We start from the raw sequence: 24,930 nt of genomic DNA, 5'->3' as shown, positions 1-24,930 counted from the left end.
AGAAGCAGGTGATTGGTTGTTATGAAGTGGGGAGGTCCCAGCAATCAATCACTCACCTTTAACTTGAAAAGTCCCCCCCGTTTCCCAGAGCGGCCACGCTGCATGTCTTGTGTGAATAAAGTAGGGTTCTGTGGGGAGGGGGAAGTGCTGTGCTGTTATGAGGACAGGAGTCTGCTATCTAGGGGGGTCTGTGATGGGGGCCAGTCTTTGATGGGGGGGCCAGTCTGTGATGGAGGACCAGTCTGGGATAGGGGGGATAATCTATGATGGGGGTATGAATCTGTGATGGGGGACCAGTCTGTGATGAGGGGGGACCAGTCTGTGATGGGGGGACCAGTCTTTGATGGGGGGACCAGTCTGTGATGAGGGGGACCAGGGGACCAGTCTGTGATAGTAGGGGGGCCAGTTTGTTATTTGATTTGATATGGGATTTGTACTGCACCAAATACGCTCCCTTAGGAGCACGTCTAGGCGCGGAGAGACCCTATATTCAAACTTTAATTACCCACACAAAGGTAAAAGAGCCTAGAGTGTAGAATTTGAAGGAGGTAACATAAACCAGAGAAAAACTGGGGAGGGGGCAGTGGGGGCTATCCCTCCAGATGGAGGAGGAAAAAGAGCATTCAAAGTCCATGGTTTTGCATGGTTCCTATTCTTTATCAGATTATCCGTAGGCCTGAATAAAGAGGTGGGTCCAACATGTGATGGGGGGACCAATCTGTGACAGGGGACCAGTCTGTGATGGGGGACCAGTCTTTGATGATTGGGGACCAGTCTGTGATGATTGGGGACCAGTCTGTGATGATTGGGGACCAGTCTGTGATGGGGGACCAGTCTGGGATGGGGGGGACCAGTCTGTGATGAGGGTCAGGGTCTTGCAGGACAATCAGGGGAGAATGAAAACTCCTCCAACAAGCTTTAACCAGTGCTTGCTGGACACTGTTAGAAGTCACAAGACTGCTCTAACTGCTGATGAGAAAAGGTATTTAGCAGTTTATATTTACTAAAACTATTACATTTCCATGTATTGTGTACTGTGGGAGACCAGATATAGTGAATGCATGGTCCTGGCTTTAGTACCACTTTAAGGGAGGAAAGATGTGGCATATGGTGAATGTGATGGGTGGCCCAAGAAGAATGCCATTTATTTATTTTGTGTAAGGCCTTGAAATGTTTTAAATTCTTTGTTGGGCTTCCACTCAAATGGATGGGCATAAGCGGAACTTGGATTTTTGAAATACTGCTGGGCATTGGTCCACAATTGAATTGAACAAATCTTCTGTGAAAAATAAATAAAAACACTGAAAAGTTACATTTTTGGGTTCTACAGCGATCTGTCATCTCTGCTAGTCACTCCCCTCCCCACACATTTAGAACACAGTGAGAAAACACACATTTAACCACCCCCTAGTGTTAACCCCTTCCCATGCCAGTGACATTTATACAGTAATCAGTGCATATTTATAGCACTGATCCCTCTAAAAATGTCAATGGTCCCAAAAATGTGTAAAAATTTTCCGTTCTGTCTGTCGCAATGTTGCAATAGCAAAAAAAATCGTAGATCACTGCCATTACTAGTAAAAAAAAAGTTTTTTTTATAAAAACGCCATAAAAATGCCATAACTTTCTTCCATAGTTTGTAGACGCTATAAAATTTGCGCAAACCAATCTATATACGCTTATTGCGATTTTTTTTACCAAAAATATGTGGAAAAATACATATTGGCCTAAACTGATGAAGAATTTTTTTATTTTTAAATTATGGATATTTATTATAGCAAAAAGTTAAAAAAAAAAAAATCTAAATTGTCCCTCTTTTTTTGTTTATAGAGCAAAAAATAAAAACCGCAAAGATGATTTAATAGCACCAAAAGAAAGCTCTATTTGTGGGAAACAATTTACGCAAATTTCGTTTGGGTACAGCATTGTATGACAGTGCAATTGTCAGTTAAAGCGATGCAGTGCCAAATTGTAAAAAGTGCTCTGGTCAGGAAGGGGGTAAAATCTTCTGGGCCTGAAGTGGTTAAAGAAAAGGTTTCGTCATGAAGTTCCTCATTGTTAAATTTCAACTCTGCTTTTATTTGAGCAGCCTCTGTCAGCGTGATGGTAAATGTGAGGTTGGGTTGATAGGAATTCATGTAAATTTGGATTGTAGATAAGTATGTTTAAGACAGGAGCTATTTATCAGTGAATGTATTAGACTTATTTTACCTAGAGTTCTTGCTTAATGTCTAATTTCTTCCATGTACAGCCACATTTTTGTTTGAAAGTGGTTTGCAGATTTCCTCCTTATACAATTATGAAACTTAAGTGAGAGGATAGGCTCTACACAGTAATGTTTTGTTTGCCAAGGAATGCATTAGCTGGTGTTAATGTAAGAATGTACGGTACTTCAAATTAGTGAATTCTCGTATTTCCATCTCGTTCACCTTAGGCTCAGACCAGAAGGAATATTCAAGTTAAACTAATATTATATTGCATCTCATTTAAGCACAGGTGAGTGTATATATATATATATATATATATATATATATATATATATATATATATATATATATATATATATATATATAAAGCATTGGATTTGGGATTCTGAATACTTCTTATAACATATTTTTCATCAAACTCAGTGTATAATGTTGAGTAATAATATATGATGAAATGCACTGAAATGCTATTGCAATATGGAGCATTAACCACCTAAGGACCAAGCATGTTTACATGTTAAAAGCACTTAGAACCCCAAACATTATACATTTTTTTTAACACCCCAGATAATAAAATGGCAGTCATTGCAAAACTTTTTGTCACATCGTATTTGGGATAGCGGTCTTACAAGCACAGTTTTTTTTAAAAAAAAAATCACTTTTTTAATAAAAAAATAAGACAACAGTAAAGTTAGCCCAATTTTTTTATATTGTGAAAGAAAATGTTCCGCCGAGTAAATTGATACCCAACATGTCACGCTTAAAAATTGCGCCCGCTTGTGGAATGGCGTCAAACTTTTACCCTTAGAAATCTCCATAGGCGACGTTTAAAAAATTCTACAGGTTGCATGTTTTGAGTCTAAGAGGAGGTCTAGGGCTAGAATTATTGTTCTCGCTCTAACTATTGCTGTGATACCTCACATGTGTGGTTTGCACACCGTTTTCATATGTGGGCACTACTCACATATGCGTTCGCTTCTGCACGTGAGCTCGCCGGGATTGGGTGCTTTAAAAAATAAAATAATAATTGTTATTTTTTATTTTCCTAGATTTTATTTATTTTTACAGAGTTTAAAAAAAAATTGGGTCCCTTTTATTCCTATTACAAGGAATGTAAACATCCCTTGTAATAGAACAAAGAATGTCAAGTCCTCTTTAATATGAGATATGAAGTCAAAAAGCCCTCAGATCTCATATTTAGACTAAAATGCAATAACAAATAAATTTGCCCTTTAAGATGTATGGGTGGAAGTGACGTTTTGACGATGCTTCCGCCCTGTAATGGTATGAAGACAGGTGGGGGCCATCTTGCCCTCACTCATATCCATACCCAGCACGAGAAAGGACCCGATCGCTGCCGACGGTTCCGGTAAGAGGCACAAGAAGGGGCCGCTGCCAATAACGGTGAACCCGCCGCAGAGACCACCATTATTGTTTACAGGACCGCTGCCTGAAGAGATGGATACCTCAGTTGTGGCAGCAGCTGCTGCCATTACCAAGATATCCCTATTCAAACTAAGGACATATATAGTCGTGCAGCGGTCCTTAAGTGGTTAAAATAGAAGAATGCCAGTTTCACCAGTAATTCAGTGTAAACAGAAATCTTCCTTATCTAATAAAATTTGCTGGATTAGTGGTTTTTGTATTAGCTAAAACTAAAAAACAGATACATTGGCAAACAGAGGCTTACAGCATAAAACACTGACTACTGAAGCTCATAAGCCATTTATAACAACCAGCCCTCTGATCTCTATGAGAACTTCACTTAATTCTTTTCAGAGCTGAAAACATCAAATTTAGTATCACACAATTTGTCCAATTCTTGTAGCCATCTGAACCTTATTATTACATGTAGCTCAAAGGGATCTCTCTTTTTGAATGTGTTCATTATAAATGAGGGATTTGCATTGCTACATAAAACATCAGCACTGTATAAATTATGATCACTAGTTATAAGTCTGTATCTTATGTATGAATTCATAAAGCATTGACACATGATTTATTCTTGGCTATTCTAGTCCATTTATGATCAAAAAGCATTACCTAGTGCAAAGTTCAGAGAAACTTTTTTGTACTACACACAACTAATAACCACACTAGGGGCCTGATCCACAAAAACCCGGCGTAACTTAATTTTTCCCATTTAAGTTACACCGCCACAAAATCTCTACCTAAGTGCCCGATCCACAAAGCACTTACCTAGAAATTTTGAGCGGTGTAACTTAAATCCGTCCGGCGCAAGGCGTTCCTAATCTAATGGGGCGAGTCCCATGCCGGACGTACTGCGCATGCTCCCAACGTTATTTTCCCGACGTGCTTTGCGCGGTTTTACGCTGCGCCAGGTTTTGAGAATCGCGACGGGCGTAAAAAAAAGAAAAAGAGTTGCGGCGGGAAAAAAATTAAATAAAAATGACAGCGACGCGGGATAGAAGGGTCTACTTTTACATGGTGTACTAAGTTTACACCTTGTAAAAGCAGCCCTAATTTTGCGACGTCAAACTAATACTTACGGAGAAAAAACGAAGCGTAAAAGCTTTGTGGATCTCCGTAAGTGCTAATTTGCATACCCGACGCTGGATTTCGATGAGAAATGCCCCCAGCGGCGGCTGCGGTACTGCATCCTAAGATCCGACAGTGTAAGTCCCTTACACATGTCGGATCTTCTGCCTATCTATGTGAAACTGATTCTGCGGATCAGTTCCATAGATAGAAACAGGGATACGATGGCGTATCAGTAGATACGCCGGCGTATCCCTTTTGTGGATCAGGCCCTAGGTTTTTACTAGGGATGAGTGAAGCCTGCAATTCTTAGTACCAAACCTTATAAAAGACTATACTAGACGGCTAATATTGTAATTTCTTCTAACCATTTTTCATAGCTAATTCGAAAAGTATTGTGAAAAAAGTCATAAGTAGGCGAGCACAGACATAAGGTTCAATGCATTTGCCCCTGAAAGGTGGATTAAACCCACAAAATGCGTAGAGTTTTTCGATGCATCTCATCGCCATTGGATGGTTTAACGAGTATACAGATTTTATCTTTATACTGTTTCTGAGGTGGTCCTTGTCATCTAGGATGGCTGTTATATATATCCTACAATATATTATCTTGATGCAGCGGTCATATATTTATTATACAATGTATCATTTATTGTTGTTGCCAGTTTTTTACATACAATGTTTGTTACATGTTGTCATTATGGACCTATGAATGGATTTTTCTAACTTGTTATGCAATCATTATTTAGCAATAAACATTGTGTTTTTATATTGGCTGTGTTTCTGTTGCCACAAATACCTAGAAAAGTCTCATTTTGTTTCTTATATGATATAATATAGGGGGATATGTGAAAGCAATCGAGTGAAACTGTAGGCAAAGATAAACTTTAGATAGAGTAAGGGAGTCATTTTTTTCGCCATCTGTGTCCCAGAAGTAGTGTACCTATTAAAATATTTCCACTCTATTAATTTACAATTAATTTTAAATGTATGACCTGAAAAGGCTGTGAAGGCATTGCCCATGGACAATTTTGAATATCAGAGTTTGTTGATATGTCACAGATGCCCATAATTTAAAGGTTCAACATGTTAGGTAGTTTTTTTACTGTACTCAATCCCACTTTTTTATATTTTACAGAAAATTGCCTAATATATTGTGTATGTGTGCACTCAAATTGTTACATGTTTACTGAAAATATGCAATCAATAAACCTTGGCGCTAATATTGTGTGACATAAAATTGCTGCTATCACCATTTTATTCTTTCCTGCTTTTAGAAAAAAAGTTTTGGGGGTTTTAACTAATCTTCAGGCCTAAAATAGGCATTTTGAAACATGTGTTGAAAAAAGGCAACAACGTCAGCAAAAGGGTTAAAGTGATTGAGAGTCCAAATAATGAGAACCAGTCTTCAGCAAGTGATTGAAGCCCCCGCCCAAAAAAAAAAAAATATATCTTTAAAACATTACTGATAATGTTTCTAATCTTGCTGTCCCCCTTTTTTTTACCTACAAACTACCTAAAAATGATGTGTTGATCCTACCAGTCACTCAGACATCCTCTTCTTGGTGGCAATGATCTTTGTTTTCAAAGAACCTCTGCAGCATTGCAACTGAACTGTGCATGCTTAAGACCCTCGATAGATCAAGCACACCCCCTGTTGTAATTAAATAGCGATGCTATAGCTAGGGAGTGAATATGGATGTAAATCATCCCTACAAATCGACCTACAACAGTGAAAAGTTTCGCTGTTTACCATGGATCTATGGAACTCCTGAGATGATGCCCCCATCCAAAAGAGCTGGAGTCTAGAGCTGTTATGTGCCCTCATGAAGAACATAAAAATAAGGTTTTTGGAGACTGTTTTGCAAAATAATCATGTTATGTGAAGCTAAAATATGTTGGCAGATTGTGAAATGTTTAATGCAATGACTTTAGAGATACTTTAAAGCTGATGATGTCTGGTTTCTCACATCATCTGGAGCTTATTGTAAACATCTTAGCACTGTAGAAGCACAAGGCTAGAACTGAATTCAAGTAAGACAGGGACAAGGGACTGCATATCTTTTTTTTTATTTTTCAAATAAAAAAATAAAGTATTAATTACTAGATAGCATTGGGGGATCAAATCAAGCAGTTGCTAGATTTGTGGATTTTTAATTACCGTATATATTCGAGTATAAGCCGAGTTTTTCAGCACATTTTTTTGTGCTGCAAATGCCCCCCTCGGCTTATACTCAAGTCACCTTTTTGCGCCTGATCTCCCGGACTTTGGGGACCCAGTACCGGCCCGCCGTAGGTCCCTTGTACCCCAAACTTGGCACACATATAGTTACAGTTCTCCTCTACAAGTGTGCAAAGCTTGCAGTCTGGGGGACCTATGGCCAGGGAGCACCGAGTTTTCAAAGCCGGGCACCCCTTCTATATACTCCCATGTTAAATGTAAATCTAGTCATGGACACAGTGAGGCATGGGCACAGTGAGGCAAAGTGAGGCACAGTGAGGCATGCAGATGGACACCCTAGGCTTACACTCGAGTCAATAAGTTTTCCCATTTTTTTGTGGTAAAATTAGGTGCCTCGGCTTATATTCGGGACAGCTTATACTCGAGTATATACGGTATTTGCTCAGCTACATTAACTTTTCAGTTACTTGTTTTAGGTGTAATATGTGTGTAAGAGTTTTATATTTTTGGCTTCTTGTAGTGAAGAGACCTGTGTGTGTGTGAACTGTAATGTAATTTTGGGTCTTAGGTTCTGTAGACAAAGTCAACGAATATACAGTAGGTCGTTCAGTTTCCATTACATACAACTGCAGATAGTTCAACTGTGGCTTCCTATGGCAGACTCTAGCAACACACTATTGAGTGACTAATGTAACTCTGGCAAGCAGGATTAATGTTCCAAGGTAACAAATTCTCAGTGTAATGGTAATAGGAAAGGGAAGACACAGGACAGGCTTGGATTTGTGGCAGGATCAACATTTCCTTATCATAACTATATGCTATATACTTTAACCACTTGCCGACCGCCGCACGACTATTTTCGTTGACAGAATGGCACAGGCAGGCAGATTGACGTACAGGTACGTCCATTCAAATCTGCCACCCAGCAGTCGCGCGCATACGCGCCACGTGCCTCACGAGTGCGGCCGCGGTTCCCGGGAACTCCCCTATTCTGCCTAGTGACACTGTCACTGAAGACCGTTCCCTGTGATCGGGAACGGTCATCAGTGACATGTCACATGTAGCCACGCCTTCTAACAGTAAGAATCACTTCCTAGGGAACACTTAACCCCTGCAGCGCCACCTAGTGGTTAACCCCTTTACTACCAGTGTCATTTTTACAGTAATCAGTGCATTTTTATTGCACTGGTCGCTGTAAAAATGACAATGGTCCCAAAATGGTGTCAACAGTTTCTGCCATAATGTCGCAGTCCCGATAAAAATCCCTGATCGCCGCCATAACTAGTAAAAAAAAAAATTATTAATAAAAATGCCATAAAACAGTCCCCTATTTTGTAGACGCTATAACTTTTGTTCAAACCAATCAATAAACGCTTATTACAATTTTTTTACCAAAAGAAAGCTCTATTTGTGGGAAAAAAAGGACGTCAATTTTGTTTGGGGGCCACGTCGCACGCAATTGTGAGTTAAAGCAATGCAGTGCCGAATCGCAAAAAGTGGCCTGGTCTTTGACCACCAAAATGGTCTGGGGCTGAAGCTGTTAATATGTATGGTCCAAAATGTAAAACCTTGTCATTTAAACAATGAGATAATAAGGAAAATTTATAAGAAAAATTTAACAAAATATGCATAATGATCAAATCCCAAAAACATTTGCAGTGTTGAATGGTGTATCTCCAAGTTTACTTTGCCATAAATTCACTAAGAAGTCAATTCAGCCCCTAGAGCAAAGGTTTGGCTCAGGGGGCTGCCACCAACTCTGTTGTAGACTCAGTACCTAACCTTGAATCTGAGTAAGTGGTCCACGCAGAATTATACTCTATTGATGAACTCAAAACGAATGCCAGTTTATCAGCCACCTGACACCTCTGCCTGGATACCACATCTGTCATTAGGGATCTGAAAAAAAAATTCAATCAAGAAGAATTTCTTCATTGTCCTCCAAATACAGAGAGATTATTCCATGACTAAATAACTAGCAATAAAATGAAACCTTTGAACTAACTACATTGTCCTTGGCCACTATGACATATAGCAAAATACATTCTTAGTAAGGTTGAGTCCTGCAACAAAGGTGGGTGGCCAGTTTTTTTTTCTCTAGCTGTAAAATTGTGGACTGGGTGGGCACATTATCCAAGGGGAATACCATAAACCTGAGTCCCTCCCTTTGACGCATCTCCCTACCAATGATAACCATCCCTCTAATATAATCTACCCCATCATCCCCTCAACCCCATCTGTTGTTATTCAAACCCACCACTAACTGACAGAAGCTACCTTATGAAACTGATAAGAGGGATGGAGGAGCTCAGCTATGAGGAAAGATTAGAGGAACTGAATTTCTTCACTCTTAAAGCAGAGTTCCACCCAAAAATGTTCCGCTTTTCGGAACCCTCCCCCCCTCTGGTGTCACATTTGGCACCTTTCAGGGGGAGGGGGTGCAGATACCTGTATAATACAGGTATTTTTTATCCACTTTTGGGGAGAGCCTCTCACTGGAGTCACTCGACTTCCCGTCCCCCCACTGCCTTCTGGGAAACACACTGGTCCCAGGAGACAGCGGGGACCACTGGAAAAGTGCTGCGCTACTCACGCATGCGCAGTAGGGAACCAGGCCGCGAAGCCGCAAAGGCTTTACTTCCTGATTCCCTCACCGAGGGTGGCAACGGGGGCAGCAGAGAGATGAGCGATTGTTCGTCTTCTGCTGCCGACATCGCGGTCACGCTAGACAGGTGAGTGTCCATTTATTAAAAGTCAGCAGCTGCCGTATTTATAGCTGCTGGCTTTTAATATTTTTTTTTTCGCTGGACATACACTTTAAGAAGGGGAGTTTACGGGGGGTATGATCAACATGTACAAATATATAAGGGGTCCATATAGTGAACTTGGTGTTGAGTTATTCACGTTTCGGTCAACACAAAGGACAAGGGGGTACTCTTTATGTCTAGAGGAAAAAAGATTTCATCTCCAAATATGGAAAGGTTTCTTCACAGAGGTGGTTCTGGTCAGCTCAATAGATTGCTTTAAGAAAGGTCTGGATTGTTTCCTAAATGTACATAATATAACTGGGTACTAACATGTATAGGCAAAGTTGATCCAGGGAAAATCTGATTGCCTCTCGGGGGATCAGAAAGGAATTTTTTTCCCCTGCTGTAGGAAATTGGATCATGCTCTGCTGGGGTTTTTCACCTTCCTCTGGGTCAACTGTAGGTATAGATTTAAGTATATGGGATTGTATGATATTATTTTTTATGGTTGAACTGAATGGACTAACTATGTAACTATGTAAAGTATAGAGGCTCAAATTATAATGCCTGCTGTATTTAGGAAATGGGGCATTGCTATTATTTAAAAAATGTTGTAAACTCTTTCAGCAGTCTACTTAAAGGGGTTGTACAGACAAAAATATTTTCCTCCAAAATTAAAGTCTGACAGTAGCTGATAAAGTAAAAAGTAATGTTTTGCATTATAACTAGTTTGATACCTGTTGAAATCGAGCTGTTTTATTCACCTCCAGCACTCCTGAATCGTTATTCTCACTGACTTCCTGGTTTGCGGTGCGCATCCATTCTTGCTACATCACGGCCTAATGGGAACTGCAGTTCCCATTAGGCTTAGCCTCCATGCCTGCGAGGGATAAGAGAGCATCTTCACACAGGGCTGTAGTCATAGGGAGGGGGTGAGCACATTCTGCTTTCCACCATGCAAAACGGCTCAGATGATGGTGGAAAGCAAGAAGAGGAGAGACAGGAAACTGCATTTTCAAACCTGGATTACTGTTTTTTGGAGGTCAAAAGGAAAAACGAGGTAAGTGATATTTAAATGCTCTAGCCTACAGCAATCAATTGATCTAATAAAAACGAACCTTTAGTGTTCCTTTAAGAGACTATAACATACATTTTGGGTTTTTTAAGCACTTTAATGCTGCCTCCTGCTTTGAAGAGAACTTAAGCTTGTTGTTGCTGTACAAAATGTAAGCGCAACTGTATTGGTGTCTGCATTTCCATTATTCAAGTGTGACCACTCTATTCTGTAAAGAGTTTCTAAGATCCATGCCTAGATCCCATTCATATAATAATGTCTGGGCTTATTCTGAAAGTACTAGATCAAGTCATTCAATAAAAACTTTGCAAGATGAGAATACCATTTCTGATGGGGCAGTGTAGGGATGGATGGATCATATCTGGACATTGTTTGGATAAGATTGAACTGTAAATAAAAACTTCTTCAAACAATGTATTCTATTAGCTAATGTCAAGATGATTGTTTAAGCTTTACACAAGAGAAACAGCATGGCATGGCTTACAATAGGATATTCTATTAAATACCACGTATGCATGATCTAGCATAGTGAAACTTGACCTCCTGGTGACATTAAAATTATGCAGTATGTACACTCATAAATCACAATCCCGCATGGTTGCTAAAATGCTTTCCATGCTATTATACTGTGTAATCAACAAAAGACAACACTGTAGTAGGGTAAACACTATGTAAATGTCACAGAACAGATTAAATAATAGCAGTTACTTTTGTAGCACCTTTGTACATAAACAATATGATTCTAAATCAGAGTAGATAAATAAGTGTATACATCATATATAAAATAATATTTGAATTGTTTTACTTTAAAAAACTGACTTTGAAATAGGTGATTTCAAAAAGATAAACTGCAGAAGGGATATGTTCTATACGGCAGAAGCTAATAGAGTGAAAGGTACATGACTTCTACACACAATGGAGATAGTCATTGTGTGCCCTGGATCAGCATTTCTCCCATCAATCCACAGTGGGCGTGTAACATTGCAAGGGTATATGACCCTTGGTATCCATGTCTTAGATATAGTATGGAGCTAACATGATTAATATGCTGAGACTTGTTTGGCTCGAATAAATAGACCTACTGATTACAAACAATACAGACCTGATCGTGGATGTGGAAATACTGGGTAACTTAGGAAACAGCGATCACAGGTCAATTATATTCAGTATAAATCACAGAAATAAGAAGCACATGTGTAATACAAGGACACTGAACTTCAAAAGAGCCAACTTCCCTAAACTGCACTCTTTGGATGACAATGTTAAATGAGATAACATCCTGGGAACAAAGAACACGGAGGAAAAATGGGAGTGCTTTAACCACTTCAGCCCCGGACCATATTGCTGGTCAAAGACCAGGCCACTTTTTGCGACTCGGCACTGCGTGGCTTTAACTGACAATTGCGCGGCCGTGCGACATGGCTCCCAAACAAAATTGGCGTAATTTTTCTCCCCACAAATAGAGCTTTCTTTTGGTGGTATTGTTTTTAGTTTTTGTGCTATAAACAAAAATAGAGTGACAATTTTGAAAAAAATGAATATTTTTTACTTTTTGCTGTAATAAATATCCCCCAAAATTATATAAAAAAACATTTTTTTTCCTCAGTTTAGGCCGATACATATTCTTCTATATATTTTTCTTAAAAAAAAAAAACGCAATAAGCATTTATTGATTGGTTTGCGCAAAAGTTATAGCGTTTACAAAATAGGGCACAGTTTTATGGCATTTTTATAATAAAAAAAAATTCTTACTAGTAATGGCGGTGATCAGCGATTTTTATCGATACTGCGACATTATGGCGGACACTTCGGACACTTTTGACACATTTTTGGGACCATTGGCATTTTTATAGCGATCAGTACTATAAAAATGCATTGATTACTATAAAAATGCCACTGTCAGGCAAGGGGTTAACACTAGGGGGCAAGGAAGGGGTTAAGTATGTTCCCTATGTGTGTTCTAACTGAAGGGGGGGTGGACTGACTTGGGGAAATGACTGATCACTGTTCATACATTGTATGAACAGACACTCAGGCATTTCTCCCCCAGACAGGACTGGGAGCTGTGTGTTTACACACACAGCTCCTGGTTCTCGCTCTGTAACGAGCAAACGCGGGTGCCCGGCGTTGATCGCGGTCCCGGGCACGCGCGTCGGCGTCAGGGGCGAGAGGGGGGCGCGCCCCTATTAATAATACAAGGCCACTGGGTCATTGTCAGCATTCCCACAATACAAATAAAACAATAAGAAATGTAAAAGCGCAATCAGGGCAGCTAAAATAGATCACAAAAAGCACATAGCAGAGGAGAATAAAAAAAGAACCTCTTTAAATATAAAACAGTAAGAAAGAGAGGCCAGACCATTTTGGCCCCATAAAGGATGATGAAGGGAATTTGATTACAAAAGACAAAGAGAAGGCAAAGGTTTTAAATGCATTTTTCTCCTCAGTTATCACAAAAGAAATGGGGGGACGGGGATATGGTAACCAAGACTGTAATGTTAATAACACATCACAGAATGTACCCTCATGGCTTACAGAAGCCAGTATCAGAAATTGACTTGGAAAACTTAACATAAATAAGTCACCAGGACAAGATGGCTTACACATAAGGGTCCTTAAGGAACTCTTTTTATGGATAGTTTACTGAGTGGAATGGTACCAGCTGATTGGAGAAAGGCCAACGTGGTACCAATATTTAAAAAAGGGCCAAGATATATCCCTGGAAACTACAGACCAGTTAGTTTAACATCGATAGTATGCAAGCTAATAGAGGGGATGACAAGGGACTATATCCAAGATTTTAGTAATAAAAACTGTATCATTAGTGGCAATCAGCATGGATTCATGAAGAATCATTCTTGCCAGACCAAACTATTAACATTCTACGAAGAAGTGAGCTGCCATCTAGATAAATGAAGGCCTGTGGATGTGGTATATCTGGATTTTGCCAGGCATTTGATACAGTTCACCACAAATGTTTACTTTGCAAACTGAGGTCATGATCACAATTTTTTCAAGAAGACCTAAATAAAATAATGGGTATGGGCAACTACATGGCACATGAGGTTTAATGTTGAAAAATGTAAATTGATGTATTTGGGTGTTAAAAATAGGAACGCAAGCTACTTAGGCCTCGTACACACGACCGAGTTTCTCAGCAAAAACCAGCAAGAAACTTGCTGGGAGATATTTTTTTGCCGAGGAAACCGGTCGTGTGTACATTTTTGTTGAGGAAACTGTCGAGAAACTCGACGATTCAAAAAGAGAGCAAGTTCTCTATTTCCTCAACGGGAATGGAGAAACTTGCCTTGTCAAGTTCCTCGACAGTCTAACAAGGAACTCGAAGAGAAAAACGATGTGTTTCGCCCGTCAAGTTCCTCGGACGTGTGTACGAGGCTTCTCAATGGAGAGAACCTCTGGCGAAATCTAGAGACAAAACGATAAATCTCCCACTATACAAGACTCTGGTCTTGAGTATGTGGTTCCGTTCTGGGCACCAGTCCTCAGGAATAATGTGCTGGATTTGAAAAGAGTCCAGAGAAGGACAGCAAAGGTAACAAAGTGACTAGAGGATCCCAGCTTTGGGGAAAGACTACAAGCATTGAACGTATTTTCTCTGTAGAGGAGACGCTTGAGAGGGTCTAGATCTCAGTTACCCCCAGATATAGCTGAGATTTTGTTTTGTAGTACTAGTAAAAAATGTGGCCTATAGGCACCAGAAACACATGGAAAAGGTAGAACAATTTAGGCAGAAATGTAAAAATTTGATTGCAGCAATATGCCCTAGACAAAAAATGGATAGTAATCACATTCTAGCAAGGGTTTTTGCAAGTGTTGAATATTATAGAGGAGAGGCTAGTTGGCTTCATACATTTTGTAGGAGCTAGTTAGCTTGATTTCTAAGTAGAGAATATGATTAAGCATCTACTGGAATTCATAGGACCATTGAAGATTGTGATTAAAGTCTGGAGGTAGGAAAACAGCTACTGCCTGTTTATTAGACATGTGCACACTGAAATATTTTGTTTTGGAATTTAGTTTTCGTCCCAAAAATACATTTATTTATTTACGCCCGAAATTTGTTTTTATTTATTTCAGTTCGTTAAAAAATGCATTCGTCTGAAAATCCGAATTAATTATGGTCGAATCTGTTGAAGGCTTATTGTGTCTGTCGAATGCTCTAAGAAGATTCGACGAAGCAGCTAAACTGTACGGCACCACGATTGTACATTTTCGGTCGAATGCTCCACCCACAATAATAATAGTAATAATTATATTTATTAATTATTATTACTAGTCAACCATCATTAGAATTCTTCTATATCCTATGGGCAGAGCATTTGATCATTAATGTCCGCTCGCAACGATCGTATGTTTTTAGCTGCTTTGTCGAATTTTCATGTCTCTATAATGTTGAATCTTTTCTCTCTATGTCAAATCTTTCCTCTATATGTCGAATAATTTTGGACTAATAGAGTTAGGTTAGGCACATTTAACCGCTGGTTCCATAGACACAGATCGCTATTGTCACCGTCATGTCTTCTACCTATACCAAACTGTTGTCACAAAGAAACGAAAATAACGCTTTTTTTATGTCAGATCTTTCGGATTTCGGATTCTGCACGTTCTTTATTATTTGTTAAACCGAGCGCGAAAATCCCAGAAATTCAGACGAAAATGCATTCGGACGAAAACAAATGCACATGTCTACTGTTTCTATGGAGGCCAGAGATGGAAGCGATGCTATAAAGAAATGTAAGGACATTAGTAAGGGGAATTGTAGGATTAATAACTAACATTATAATATATTCTGCTAAGTAGTGTTTGTGGTGGTAGCCCACGATATCTAAGCCTATAATGTTTGGTGTTGCTCAATCAATAGACTAGAGTCAAACAAAAAGGGCAATTGACAGGTTCCATTAAGTATGTGGTTGAACAGAAGCCACTGTATATGAGAAATGCTTGTGGGGGGTGGCCCTGGACCCAGATTGTGAAATTATTGTGAAATTCCCATTTTGCATGATATAAGAGAAGTAGCTCCAAGACAGCAAATAAAATAGGAAAGTAACATTAAGGCCATTCTTCTAGTGGTTTATATTTTCACATCAATCTTTGTAAATCATTAAATCAGTAATACGTGAAAACTAAGAAGACATCAGTTTTTTTTTTATCTGAAACTAGCATGCACCTCTCAAAATAACAATGTGGAATGAGATCATTTCATGAATCCATTATCATAAACCTGTTTTTTATATGTAATTTCACTGTTTTATATAGTATAATCTTATCTGACCACATGATCCATTTTCTTACCAATTTGACTGCACAATGTAAAGAAAAGTTAATATTACTTATGCAAAAACAAAGTAATGCTGTTGTGGTTTAAAAACTATTGTGCCTCTCATAAATGGTTCACAAGATGGCAACCGACAGAAGGCCTCCCAGCAACTTTATGTCACTATTGCAAAAAAGAAAAAGGGCCTAATGAAACTAAGAATGCTAGAAGTGAACTGAAAACTGCTTATAACTACCGTAGTTTATTTTTATCCATTCCAGTTTGTCAAATGAAGAGTTGTGGGCTAGTTTAACTAGTTTAACTGTAATTTTGAGAGTCTCTTTTTATAATTTCTGTTTTATTATACAGTATATTTATTTTTAACATAGCAGATTGTCCATTATATTAGGAAAAACAACCATTAATGAAGGGGAAACACTTTCGTATCATAAAAGTGTATTCAGTCACATTCAGTAAGAATGTAATATAATGAGTATCATCAAAGTACAGTAAACCATTGCATCTAATCAGAATATATATTTTACATATCTGACTACACTAAATTGGGATGCAATTAGTTTCTTTGGGTTAATAAACGTTGTACTGCTTTGGCGAACCAAAGACAAAATTAAAGCATAAATATATCTATTATTACTTGCACTGTTTTACCCTCTGTAATGTTTTATATTAAAATATATGCCAATTAAGAAAAACATCATTACAAATGACACAGTTTTATACACAGTCTTTTTAATTTTATAAAAGATCATTCAACTGTATATTAATCATAATTTATGTTTTCTTACCGAAAACCAAAGAAAATAAAAATAAATCTACTAAATTGGATACTTTATAATGCAAAGTCTTTACAGTGAAATATATAGCGTAATGATTAACAAAAAGAATATTCTGCAAAACAAATCAAAACTCTGCATCCATACCTCATAACTTTTCTTTCTTGAGAACCTTTAATATGTAACTTATCTCTGTCACAGCAATATGAAGGAACAACACAGATTTTAAAGATGTGATCCAACATTGATTAGTAATGGAAGCATTGCTGCAATTTTGTTAGTTTCACAATATTATCTAATATAAAAAAATACCATAATCTAAAACTAAAGTAAACTTCTTGGTGTAGATCAACAAATACCAATATGCCTTACAATTAGGCTGTTATGGCATAGCTCAGAGTTTTAAATATGTAGCTGCTCTAGGGTTTATTCATTGGGATTTACTAAAGGCAATAGGCTGTTCACTTTGCAAGAGAATTTTCCCGTAGCTTAGTGAATTAAATGAAGCTCTGCTGACTTCCATCATCCAATAATACGCTAGCAAAATGCCTGTCTTTTAAATTGCATGTGATTGTGTATTCCTTCATTTTCACTGCATTCACTAAACTAAGGAAAAACTGTCATGGAATGTGAAAATTCTCTTGCAAAGTGAACAACCTATCTGAGAGGGCAAAATCTGGTGTAAATGTGCATGTTAGCTACTCGGCTTCTAAATTTAGCTTGTTCATTTAGGACTGAAGGAAAAGCTGTTCCAGCTGAGCACATTCATCTTCCATCCAGGGTTCAGGTGAAGGCGCTAGCACAACTGTTCTGCAGATACACAATCAAAGAAATCCGGAATTTGCTACAACACTTTACCTTATTGATTCTTCATTCAAAATACATCACACACAGTGCAGGGTACAGTAGAAGTTGACGCGTTTCTAGCACTTACTCATAACCTCATGAAGGATGTGCATGAAGGATCAATAAAGGTGAAGTGTTGCAGCAATTTCCGGATTTCTTTTGATTGTTTAATTAAGCTTTTAAAAAACTGGAAGATGATTGGTTTCTATGCAGAGCTGTACTAGATTTTGCACTCTCCAGTTTTAGTAAATCAACCCCAACTGCTGGTTTCTCTATTCTCCAACTGTATTGTAATGTTAAGTGTTGTACTAAAGACTGTTTACAGAATTTCGTTAGCACCTGAGCCACCCAATCCTCCTACACTTATCTCTCAAAGTACAACAACTTATCTCTATTTAATGCCCATATCCACAAATATATAATCACTTTCAGGTACAGGGTTTCTGGTGTTTTTTTTTGACCACGGGATATATTAATTTATTAAATTATTTCAAACAGAATTTAAACTATGTGCCTATTGCTGTTTATTTAAATTGTGGCATTTTTCTGCACACATGTTCAAATTAAATGATTAAGTGTGCCAGATTTGTAGGTTTGTATTATTATTATGTTGTATCTTTTATATTATTATTATTGAAGGTACTATAAGAATCAAGATGATCCAGATTTGATTGGGTTGTATGGATTAACACCAACATACATATGACTATCACTAGCTTAATTTGCTCATAGGTTAGAAGAGAATAGGAAATGTAAACCAAGCTTATATGTATACTATTAATGTGCCTAAAATAACTATAACATTTACTCTAATTGATTTCTAATATTAATACTATACTTTATTTCTGGATAAACAATTTATATAACATTTTTTTTTGCAGTCCTTAAAGTTACAATTTTGCCATGTTGGAACACACCTTTAAAAAACAGCAAAAACATTCAGCAAAATTCAAAGTATATATAAACAAAATATTTTTTTCCACTTAAACAACAAAGAACATTAATTGTATTGGATGTCAGTGATATAAATGTGGCTTAGAAAAAATATATATTATCTTCTCTTTAGAAATAGCTTAGATTAGATAAAAAGTAAATAATATTAACATTTCAGAAATTGATGCAGCTTAATCACCAGTTAAAAAAACAAAATACTTTTTTTTTGTAGCTAGGGAATGTGAAATGTTTTAAATAAAGCAATGCAATGTTCTGTGGTGGATGTATTTGCATATTAAAGAAATCAGTCATTTAAAGTAGATAATATTGTGCTCTAAAGTATTATTGGTGATTGTACCGTGCTACAGATTACAGGGCCTCATTAATCTAAATGTATAAAGAACATAGAGTAGTGGCTAAATATGCTAGTACTATAATTTGAAATAAGAATGTAAAAAAAATATATATATATATGACACGTCATGCTGTCACAATAGCAAGCACAAAAATAATACATCAATAAATTATATGTAGATATGCATTCTATGCAAATATATCGTACAGTTACATGCAGTGTAATGCTCAAAGAAGTGATCATATTTGTTTATACTAAAATACATAAGAAATAATATAGCAAATATCCTGAGATGCATTTGTTTGCAGTATTTAACTATTTGGATTAAATCTGCTTAAAAACTCTGCAGACAGAACACAGTTTGTGCCACCATAGGCACTTACCACTTCTTTATTTTTAATGTGGTGCACCAATAACCCTTCTTCAAATAAATTTTGAGGTTTATTGGATTATATTAATGGATATAATGACTGCTTAATATTGCCCATGGTGTACTTGGAGGTAATTTATGAACCAACATTTAGTGTAAACTCTTGCAGAAATATATTATTACATACTGTATGTACTGTATCTATATTGGAAGCCATTGTGACTATTTTATACTTGACAATTTTCTCTGACTATTTTATGTAATCTATTATACAGCTGCCTCTAAGGTTTACAAAATAATGGCTTCCTATAATCTAACTGCTATCTAAATAACACTTGGCATAATTTCTCAGTTTTAACAACTAAGCCTAAACCTAATGGAATTGTCTTTTAACTGACGGCCAACTCTGGGACAATTGACAGTGAGACATGTGATATGACGTGCTTCATTTAATTACAAAAGGGGCACAAAACATCAGTACAAAATTTTCAGTAAACAAATAAAAAAAAATGTTCACTGAGAATTTTTATGACATGCTTTGACTTAACTGGAAATTGTTCTCTGGCAGGTTTGTGACTTTCTTTTACTCTGCTGGATGCAAGATATCTGTCATTTACTGATGATGTGTACTCTAAAACTACCTTTCTAACTCACAGGTAGGCATAGAGGAGTAACAAGAAGGATTAGTACATCTGAGGCCGCAAACACGCGGTCGATCCATCCGATGAGAATGGTCCAACGGACCGTTTTCATCGGTTCACCGCTGAAGTAGACTGATGGTCTGATGTGCGTACACACCATCATTCCAAAAACCGATCAGGTCAGAATGCGGTGACGTAAAACACACGACGTGCTGAAAAAAACCGAAGTTCAATGCTTCCAAGCATGCGTCGACTTAATTCTGAGCATGCGCAGGTTTTGAACCAATGCTTTTGTGTACTAACCATCGGTTTGGTCCTATCGATCAGAGGTCCATTGGTTCGATTTTAAAGCAAGTTCTATAATTTTTGTCCGAAGGACAAAAGACCGATGAGCCATACACACGGTCAGTTTGGACCGATGAAACTGAACTTCAGTCCATTTTCATCGGTTTGGACCAACCGTGTGTACGCGGCCTGAAATATAAGGCTCTCCAAATGAGAAGATTGCTCCTTTTGGGATACAGCAGGACATGGACATTGAAAAGAAGACTGGGACTATAACAGACATTTTGCAGAAATTGTTGCCTCCCCTCTTGGTAATAAGCTAGGATATGGAAATGGGATATTTCCCGCAAAATAATTTAATGTAGAGTCTTGAAAGTCAAACTTCTTAGGCTTTACAGGAGCCATTTCAGGTCATATGAACATTTTTTCAGATGTCAGTGTAACTGGAAGACTTTGGGGTAAAGTCTGAGCACACTCCAGAAAAGATCTTTTATGACTTAACATATAAATATTTGCAATGCTATTTTGCGTGTCAAACAAAAAAAATAAAAACATTTCTTTGATCAAAAGTATTTCAGAAAAAACACCTTATTGGACATTAAATGTTTTAACATTTTCTTTAAAAATAGGCACAATGGCACATAAATATGCAATTCAAGAGAATATTCTGTTTGTTTCATAAATAACCCAACTTCAATATATAACCAGGGGAATAAATTATTAAAATATTTAAGTAATTTATAGGACTGGTCTGCTGGAAATATACTAGTATACATAATATTTATGACATTCGCCAGGAAATCCATTAATTTGTTCAGGGTCAGTGCTTTAAAATGGATTCCCATATGCTGTTGATATGAATAATTACTGCATTTTTCCGATGAGTCTTAATACAATTGTCAGTGCCAGGTGTGATCATAATGAATGACAATAAAATGACGAATGAAAATAAAAGAAACATAAGCATAATAAGATGACCCTTAAAGAAAAATGTACTCCAAAAATGTCCTTAATAAACAGCATTGGTCAATGAAGCACAGTGCAGTCCTTTTGCTGACTACATTGGCAGCTCTATTTAAAAATAAATAGAAAAACTGATGGTGTTATAATCCCCTTACTGAAATGTCAGAAATTAAACATGTGTCTGAAGGAGTATTTCAAAAGTCCAAAAGGCATATCCTTCTTTCAAGGAAGATCTGCATTGTTCAAAGCTTAAAAACTGTCAGTATGTCTTGTTCTTGAAAAATTGTCCAAGTCGCATAATATGCTTACTCTTTTTATATGAACATGTGCCAGCACAAAGGTGAACGTGTGCATACATTCATGTCAGTACAGTGTATGCACATGAAAACTTCCTTCTTCCATTGCATACAGTGAACAAACGAGATATTTGTTGACTATGTCATGGCATAGTTTGTCAGTTGACATAGTATAACCAGTAAATTAGGTTGAAAAGTGAAAAAGTGATTGGAAAGATCATCCTTGACCACCTGTCTATAGCATTCACATCTGTTAGGTCTGGGATTTTAATTTTTAGTTGTGAAGATCTCCTCCTCAGATGGTTTTTCTTGCCATGTGGTGCAGTTCTGTCCATTGTGCGCCGACCAAGTCCATCTCGAGTCACACTTTGCTTTCTATACTGAATCCCTGAGTTGTCAAAAGATGTTGCTGAATTCCTGGAATCTGTGACGCTTGTTGTAATTTCATTTCCAGTGACTTCATTATGTATTTCAAGAGTTGTTAGCAGTATGTTCCCATGTGCATCCACCTATCCAGAAAAATACAGCTGCATTAGTGTCAGTGATGTATTAACAATACTAAGTCAAACAGACTAAACCTTTACGAGTTTTCTACCACTGTTTAAAATCATCAAATGCCAAATTGCTTTTTCATGAAAACGAATCTACAAAAATAATTGCAGATTGTTCCGTAATATATGTCTACCCTGCCTATTTGTTTTATAAGGTGCCTGTAAGGAAAGAAAACTATTAAAGTGGAGCTCCACCCAAAAGGGAAAGCTCCATTTGTTTGCTCCCTCCCCCCTCCACTGCCACATTAGGCACCTTACAGAGGGGGAGTGGGTACCTGTTTTTGGCAGGTACCAGTCCCCACTTCGTGGTGGCAAGGTCCCCCGGAAGTTCGGCTCCCCTCCTCCATCCACCACCTCCGGGTCATTCACAAAGCGCAGCGCACGTCATGCATGTGCAGTAGGAAACCGGCTGTAAAACTGCAAGGCGTCACTGCCAGTTTCCCTTACAAGGAATGGCGGCAGCAGCACCCGAGAGCAGATTGAAATATTGGCTGGGGTTCCGACATTGCGGGATCCCTGGACAGGTAAGGTGTCCTAATATTAAAAGTCAGCAGCTACAGTATTTGTAGCTGCTGACTTTTAATTGTTTGGTAGGGTGGCAGGAGCTCTACTTTAAACTATTTGAGATAGATAGGGAGATATGAAATAATGCACTATTAGAAAAAGCAGAATGCAGAATGCCAATAATTTCAAATTTTAAAGGTTACTAAGGCCCCGTACACACGTCCGAGGAACTCGACGTGCCAAACACATCGAGTTCCTCTTTGAGTTCAGTGTGGAAGCCGCCGAGGAGCTCGGCGGGCCGACTTTCCTCATTGAACAACGAGGAAAAAGAGAACATGTTCTCTTTTCGGCCCGACGAGTTCCTCGTCGGCTTCCTCGCTGAAAAGTGTACACACGACCGAGTTTCTTGGCAGAATCCAGCTCCGACCGAGTTTCTGGCTGAATTCTGCCGAGAAACTCGGTCGTGTGTATGGGGCCTCATCTCTGTCAAGTTTTTCTTGCTTTCCTTGACCCTATCAGGGAAATTTCCCCATACTGGCCTAGTGAAAAAAGGAAATCACATGAATGTCAGACAACAAAAAAACTTGAAAAAGGTCCTGAGTCTAATGCTGGCCATACACTATACAAAAAAATCGTCCGAACAAACTTTCGAAAAACAAACGTTCGGCCGTGAGTGCAAACAAAGTGCCATCATGTAATGACCTCAGTGGACATAAATGAAAAAAAAAGATTTTTTTTTTACATATACCTAGTGCAGAAAGTTCGGACGGGAAACACATTAACCTTTCAATTTATCGTTCGTTCGGCAGAAAATTTCCAAACTTGTCCTTGTTTTTTTCGGCTCAAGAACGTCTCAACGATTATGGATTTTGTGCCCATTAACTGTTCGAAAAACGACGAAATTTCGGACGATTTTTCGTATAGTGTATGGCCAGCATTAGTAATACAGCAAGTCAAAGAAAAACTCCACAATAGAAATTCAGAAAGCAATAAAAACCTCACAGAGCCTCTGACCTTTCCTTATTCAATACAACAAGTTCTACTGCCTCATCCACCTTTTTTGCATCTGAACTTTTTTCAGTGACCTGGAATTTGTAATGGACCATATACATTTGACAGATGCTTTCAGATTAGGGATGAGCCAAGCTGCTCTGAGTTTGGTTTGAACAAGATCTGGCCAACTTTAAAAAAGTTCAGATACTAGACTTAAACCCTCTTGAAATGAATGGGAGTTGAATATGTCTAACTAAAAATATACATTTTCTGAGTTAATAGGCAAATGTATTTTTATAAAATAGCATGGTGGGGGGCTGCCTGGTAAGGGGCACACCTCTGTGACATACAGAAAGTTATGCAGCAGCACTGACAATTACAAAGGGAAAAAAGCACACAGACCCTTTCAAGGGTCTGCTATGTATTTTGGGGGACATTTGAAGGAATCATTTTTTTTTTCTTTGTAAATGTAATTTTTGCTGGTGCACATTCTATAGAAAGAATATTAATAAAAAAAACTATTTTGTGTAGAATCTCGCCAAAATCCATACCAGTCTCTTTGAGTCAGGTTTGGAATTTAAGGGGGTACTTCACACAAAAGACAAAGAAAACAAAATAAGCATAATGCGCCCACAAAATTCATACCAGACCCTTGGGTTTTAAAAGTAATCTAAAAGTAATCTCCGTGCAAAAACTAAAACAAAAAAGAGTGTGAGATCCCCTAAAAAAACATACCAGACGGTTAATCTGAGCATGATGCCTGCCGGCCTCCTACTTGCTGAAAAATCAACGATCCGCCATATATGAGCGACCTCAATGCTACACATGGCTGAATGACAGCTCCCCAAGTTATATAAGCGAAGGGACAGGGATAGTGGTGACATAATTGCAATGTTAACACAATGTTATTGCACAAATATGGCTATGTGATCATATACAGGCAATGATGTAACCCCATTTGATTCCTGCCAACTGGCTTATCTAGCTGGGGATTTCAGGCCACATAGGTAAATAGTTTGGGTGATGTCAGTGTTTGGTAAAGACATTGCACATGCAAGCACTGCTTGCTTCCTTGGCAACCATTGACAGCCGGAAGCTGTCACATTTAGCTACGCTGAATGCTCTAAATGTAGGTTTTGACCACATATTGAGCTCATATATTCAAGACAATGGGCCAGATTCACATACATTTGCGGCCGTGTAACGTAACCCGTTTACGTTACACCGCCGCAAGTTTCCAGTTTTAGTGCCCGATCCACAAAGCACTTACCTGGAAACTTGCGGCGGTGTATCGTAAATACGTCCGGCGCAAGGCGGGCCAATTCAAATGGGCGTGTGCCATTTAAATTAGGCGCGCTTCCGCGCCGGACCTACTGCGCATGCTCCGTTTCGCAATTCCCGTCGTGCTTTGCAC

At 38.2% G+C, this 24,930-nt stretch overlaps 1 protein-coding gene across 1 annotated transcript in view; it reads right to left on the bottom strand.

Moving 5' to 3' along the window:
- Positions 1 to 20,332: 20,332 nt before the first annotated feature.
- The window catches only part of GABRB3 (gamma-aminobutyric acid type A receptor subunit beta3), a 249,772-nt gene continuing 245,174 nt past the window's right edge, over positions 20,333 to 24,930 (bottom strand). The window contains exon 9 of the mRNA XM_040336319.1: positions 20,333 to 21,977. Within this exon, the coding sequence (XP_040192253.1) occupies positions 21,627 to 21,977 (351 nt within the window). The 3' untranslated portion in view covers positions 20,333 to 21,626. The remainder of the gene's footprint in view (positions 21,978 to 24,930) is intronic.

The sequence above is a fragment of the Rana temporaria genome, chromosome 2 (genome assembly GCF_905171775.1).
Source record: "Rana temporaria chromosome 2, aRanTem1.1, whole genome shotgun sequence".
NCBI lineage: Eukaryota > Metazoa > Chordata > Amphibia > Anura > Ranidae > Rana > Rana temporaria.
This window is presented reverse-complemented; position numbering and strand designations above follow the sequence as displayed.